Source organism: Branchiostoma belcheri, unplaced genomic scaffold (genome assembly GCF_001625305.1).
Source record: "Branchiostoma belcheri isolate BF01 breed outbred unplaced genomic scaffold, Haploidv18h27 scaffold4, whole genome shotgun sequence".
Classification (NCBI taxonomy): Eukaryota; Metazoa; Chordata; class Leptocardii; order Amphioxiformes; family Branchiostomatidae; genus Branchiostoma; species Branchiostoma belcheri.
In genome coordinates, this window is record NW_017804020.1 from 3996061 (window position 1) to 4002060 (window position 6000).

The 6000-nt window shown below is 40.6% G+C and overlaps 1 protein-coding gene across 2 annotated transcripts in view; it reads right to left on the reverse strand.

Annotated features, from left to right (window-relative positions):
- The window catches only part of LOC109477154 (gamma-aminobutyric acid receptor subunit beta-3-like), a 29366-nt gene that overhangs the window by 11706 nt on the left and 11660 nt on the right, over window positions 1–6000 (reverse strand). For both annotated transcript variants that reach the window (XM_019778214.1, XM_019778213.1), the window contains exon 5: window positions 1801–1883. In XM_019778214.1, the coding sequence (XP_019633773.1) occupies window positions 1801–1883 (83 nt within the window). The remainder of the gene's footprint in view (window positions 1–1800; window positions 1884–6000) is intronic.

Genomic DNA, 6000 nt, shown 5'->3' on the forward strand with positions numbered 1-6000 from the left:
GTATTGTTTCATTTTTTTGCAACTTACGGTTTATATTTGCTCATTTTGCAAATGTTTTGTAAGTTTTACAGTATGGTTGAAAACTTCTTTTTGGAAACAGCCGAAAATTCATGCCCGCGCTAATGTCATCCGTATTATTAAATCAACATGGCCTTACCTGTATTGGAGACATAGTCTGCCGGACAAATGTACTAGATAATTGTGTTTCCAGATCCTCTCAATTTCTGGGTCGAACCTGTCATGAGCTCATGAGTTTTCACAGGAATCGTCAAATTAAATCAATTCATCTCCAGGGAGAAAATTTCTTATTGATCATTCGTTGGTATCTGATGGTCGCCGAGCGGTTTTACCGGTTGTCATTGTAGAACCCTCTCGGGTGGGGAAGATCCTATAGTTGGCCGTCTACGCTTCATTACAAAGGCAAACCTGCTAACCCAATATGGCAGCAGCATCCAGCCGCTTCCTTCCGTCTCTTAGTCAGATAAAATAAAGAGATTGCTTTCCACCTCAACGGTTGGTATTTGAAGAAGTTAGTTTGGCAAAGAGCAGGCAAGATCATATGATCCAACTTGGCAATCGTTCATCCTGAAATTCGACTAAAAGATACTAAGTGTACAGCTTGACACCAGTACAATTTGGTACGGTATCCACAACTTCGGAGCAGTTTGCGACATCCATCGACTTTCTGTATCAGTTTTTGGAAATCTCCGGTAATGTGTATTGACAAAGTGTCACTTCCAAGATTAGTGATGAGGTAATCTCATTCATTGCCATCCGGTGTAGCGACCAGTGCCATCCAAAAATAGAATTTCCACGGGTGGCATTGATGTTCTGAAGATTGGGTCGGACTGGTAACGTCTGGATTTATTGGTACCTGTTGTCGGTAATAGCCTCTCCGATGTGACATTTACCTTTACTTTCTTTCCGTAGGTTGAATTTTTTTGTCGTAATGGAGTTTCCAGACCTTTATGTAGGATCACGACATGAAGGCATCTATAACTTTGTCGTAAACTGAGTCAAAGCACGAACCGGAAAATCGAGTTTGTATTGTGCGCCAGCAAAGCTGAAGTAAGGATCCGTGCGTATTGTGTCCTAAATGTTATTTATATTAGACTATCACAGTGGTAAAGGCCTTTTAAAAGTAAGCATCCCCATTTGGAAAATATATGGTACAATGAAAAAGACATTGAAGAAAATATACATGTACTTACCGGCCTGCATTGTAAGAACTATGGTACAAGTTAGTACAACTATGGTTACCGTAATGGTTTTATGACTACTTTGATTCATGAAAACTACTTACTCCCATGACTATGACTAACATTAACTTTGTTCATGGGTAGTTCTGTAAAGCTGTAGAATTCGTAACTTTCAGTCTGCCTGTCCCTTTTGGGCAAATAGAGGTATAGGAAGTATTAAACTGACAACGTATCAGTCTGAAGGAACGACTGAGGTCGGCGAGGCTTAATGCAGTGTGGTGGCTCTCTGTGATCGGATTGGGCCAGACTGATGTGTATAGTCCGTACTGTTGACAGGCGTGATACGTTCTAATGCCAAATGTACCATACAACCACTTTGCACCACAGTAGCACGCCTGGAATGATTGCAGCCTGGGCGAAAATCCTCACCTTCCCGAGTCATTCAAGCGTGCTAATTACTCATCACGCCACGTGATGAACATGTCTTCCCCTAGGGCTGACGGACTATCAAAAAGGCCATCTCCACAAGCCGTTCATTGTCAGCTATTTGCCGCAAGGTTAGCTGTATGGTTAAAGCGTAATGTCATAGCTAAGTACTCACAGCTTTCGAACTGCAAAGGGCAGGTCTGCACATCCAACGGGTACTTCCGGAGGTCCATGGGGCAGGCTGCCTTGGCAGTGATCCTGAAATATCAAGAACGATGACTGCTATAGCATATTTATTAGAAAAAGGTCTTGAAGCTGTTTGGCGTCAGGAGTGTTGGCGTGTGTTGTTTCACATTCCACTAAGATTTTTTTTTTACTTCATCTTCACCACAAAACATGTCCACTCAAATGTTTGCGGTTACTGAACTCTAAGACAGTGAGGACAGATGTTTGTTGGCCTTTGACTTGAAAAGTTTCTGCTCCATGGTGATGTTATTCTAGGAAAGAAGCTTCCAGCGTGGAACTTCCTCCTAAGAGGTGGTGTATGGAGGAAGAGGAGGTGATTTACTTCAGTGGAAGTGGCAATACATCTAACTCACAATACCGTTTTGTGTTGTACTTTATATTGCACTTGTAAACTACACTCACAGGATGTTTTTACTGGTTTTGAGGGAACCGCGGCAAAAGGTTAACGTCTTAGTGTTTTAGTATGTCACTGATGTGAACTGCTGTCCGTGTCAGCTTAAAGTTTTATGTTTACATTCTGAAGGGACATTTCGGACAAGTTTTATGTTTACATTCTGAAGGAACATTTAGGACATCCACGGGAATAGCTGAATCATTCACACCGGCTGGACGTCTGACTACGTGTAACATGGCGTTACAAGTTAGTACAGCTATGGTAACCGTCATGGTGAGCGGCTTTCCGTGCCAGCTAAAAAGTTTTATGTTTACATTCTGAGGGCATATTTAGGACATCCGTGGGAATAGCTGAATTAGACACACCGGGCAGTTCTGTGATTACTTGTAACATGGCGTCGCGCTAACACACAGGCACAATGCCGCGTATCTCCCATATGTTAGGGCGAATGCGGAGCTGAATGGGCGGAAAAGCTCCAAACGACAATGACAAATTGGGCTATGGTAAAGTGCACAGGTTACTCTTACAGGGTATTGAACGCGAAAGGTCTGCTGGAGGGGTCTGTTATGGATCAGCGTGTGGCGCTTCCCGGGCCACTTCGTCAATACCCTGCCCCCATTTCCAGGCATGAAGGAATCTATATAAATGCCGTACTGTGTAAACTTTAAACTTTAAAGCCTAGCCGAAAACTTCAAACAGTGTGCAGCAATGTGGAAATGCACTTTAACAGTGCCCACCTGTCATGTACCTGTGCCTCACACATATAGTTCACTGCACGAAAAGGTGGATAAAGGTGAAAAAAGTGAAAAGGTGATGGTTCTTACTATGCAGGCCGTACTAAATTCGGGAAATGTTGACTTTGTATATAGTATCTGGCTCTGCAATGATAGTAAATAAAAACGCCCGGTAATTTCATTTACAACCCTGGTCAAGTCCGGAATCACAGTACTTGACTATTATTTACTACCATTAAACATTACCTAACTTTACTGGTATTTAATGCAGTTGGTAAATGTAAGGTTTTATGCAGTGGAGTGGCTGTACCGACTCTGTGCCGTGATGCTTTGGTGTGGGCGGGATCATATACATCGTCACTCCTTCTAGCTCAGAGTGAAATGGCTTAATTACAGTATCCTCAAAACCTCATTTATATGGAAATCTCCCACCCTGCCCTCTAACCCGTTAGCGAGGATACCGCAGTGTCTGTCATGTAGCGGGCATCCCGCACCTAACGGCTGTCTAGACGAGCCATTACATGTTCTTACGCCTTCGTTTCAAATTGCGACCACATGAAAATAAGCATGAAATTGGGATCATGTTTATGTGTCGCCTGAGCATATGACCGGTCCGTTAGCCTACATTCTCCTAATATTTTCCCCACATTGATGGCATGCTGTACTTATTTTTTAGTGTATGTAAGATCGACACCTCATTTGAAGGTACCCACGGGATACAGCTTAAAATACTTACATTTTTAACATACTCAAAAGTAAATGCTTAATTTCGTTTAACCATATCACTTAAATGTTTAAAAAAATGTCATCATGCATGCATCACATAGTATTGTCATGTTAAAAGTAGCTATAGCTAAATCTACGCTGCAGATTATCACTTTGCCAACACATTGCCAGTACTGGTGTGTTAGATCACAACACTGCACAAGCCGTCGTATTGTACCCCACCATGCTGCGTATGGAAATAGTGCACACAACGAGATACTATTGATGCAAATCGTGTGTGTTGGACTTAAGCATTAGAGCTGTAGTGTAGCCCATGACATTTTTTTAGTATTATGCAACGTTAGTTTTAGACTATAGCAAATTGTCTACCTGAACATGGAACAACCTTTGCTAGGAGAAGTTGACATGTATTTCGTTATTCAGCAAATAACAAGATAACCCTGGTATAAATACATTTAACACGTAAACAATTTAATCCTGGGTAACAATTATTCCCTATTTATTAAGTGATTACAAATTACTATCAATTTCATCTCATTACAATACTTCCGGTACAAATGACTGCAACATAAAAGTTATTTCATCTAGCAACTTTGTACTAGTAGCAACCAAAAACAATTCGTTTGCCACACACATACACAATGCCTTTATACTATTTCCCACGATAGAATCAATTTGGCAAAACAGCAGAATATTTTTTCATTATCTCGGCAGTTGATAGGCACGCATTCCTCTGGATCACATAATATATAGTTCCTTTACTTTTAGGCTGATACTTGGATGTAGCGGTAATGTTTTTATGTTCCCATATGAGCCATCAGGCTCACCTCCCGGAATAGGCTTTCTGTACTTCGTAATGAAACTTTCCTCATTTCCTTACCTCATATATACGCAGATACCATGATATATATATCACTACTGGTTTGGTTGTTATACTCGAAGGTTCTGAAAAGTTGTTTTTTTTATGTTTTGTCAATGTTCCATGAAAAGAAGTAACATCTTTACTTGTTTCAATATACCAGTAGGTATTTTGTTTGAAAGAGATTTTTTATTCTTATTATAGATCTCACACTGATAGATGTTACGCCTTGTACATATTTTTATTATTAACAGGAAACTATTTTTGTAAGGCAGGTAAAGCCCGTAATCGTATAGTATATGTCGACGTCAACGCTGCAATACCCATCTTCTGTTCACCAACGACATACTTATATTTCCCTAGGGCGTTATCGGGACTTGATTAAAAAAAAGGCAATGTCTTCCCTGTTTGCAATATTACAGTCATTCGCACTGGAACTGCGTCTGCAGAACCGAGATAAGATTTTGCAACGAAAAGACGCCCTACCTCCACCCAAGTACTGATATCTGCGTACAAATTAAAAAAGAAAAGACAAATATGACCCCATCAAATTAACATAGACTCATTCTACCCGTATTCTAGGATGATAGATACAGATGATCTAGATAGCAGTTTTAGACATTTCCACATTAGGAATATATGGACAATTTTACTAGGAGTGGTACAGATGCATACGTTGCCCACTTAGCAAGGCTATAACCAGGAGGTTCTAGCACTGTCATTAGTTAAACGCTTGCTGTGTAGAAAGGCCGTTTTCTACAATGTACCTTCTGCATGGGTTGACGTCAAACGGTCTAAAAAGCCCCACATAAACCTTCAGTAGTACACCCTTCCAAAACAGATTTAGATTGACCTACTAACACAAACTGAAGTTACTGATGTTTTTTTCAGGTTATGCAAACTGCTTAATCTGGAATGAAGGATCGTACGGCTGCTTTTCTGTTTTTTTGACCTCTTAGTTTCAAAGTGAACTTGTTCTTTACCCTTGTCACACTGATAGACGCTGAGGTTTGTCTGCAGTAGAAAACGTCGTAAGCATACAGCAGAAAACGTTAGTCTTGCCCAATTTGTGATTCAGTGAGGCGAATACGAAATAGACCTCAGATGTAGTATGATTGGGATGGATTGCTACGTCGTACCCGCTCCTACTCTACAGAGGGTACCTGCTGCTTTTCTGGTCTGTTAGACATTAGTCATCCTCGCGGTAAACCCTTTGTCAATGTCAAGTTTAGTTTCCTTCTGCCTCTTTTTCTAGAACTTTCCCGTGGACGTAATTTTACGTAATTTTCATTAGATGATTCAGTTGATTATGTTGCAAAATGTCCTGAAGCAAATACCGACAATACTAAATTACCTGGTCGCCATGCTAGTCCTCTGGTAAAAGAAAGCTTAAATGTTATATTATATTTATATATA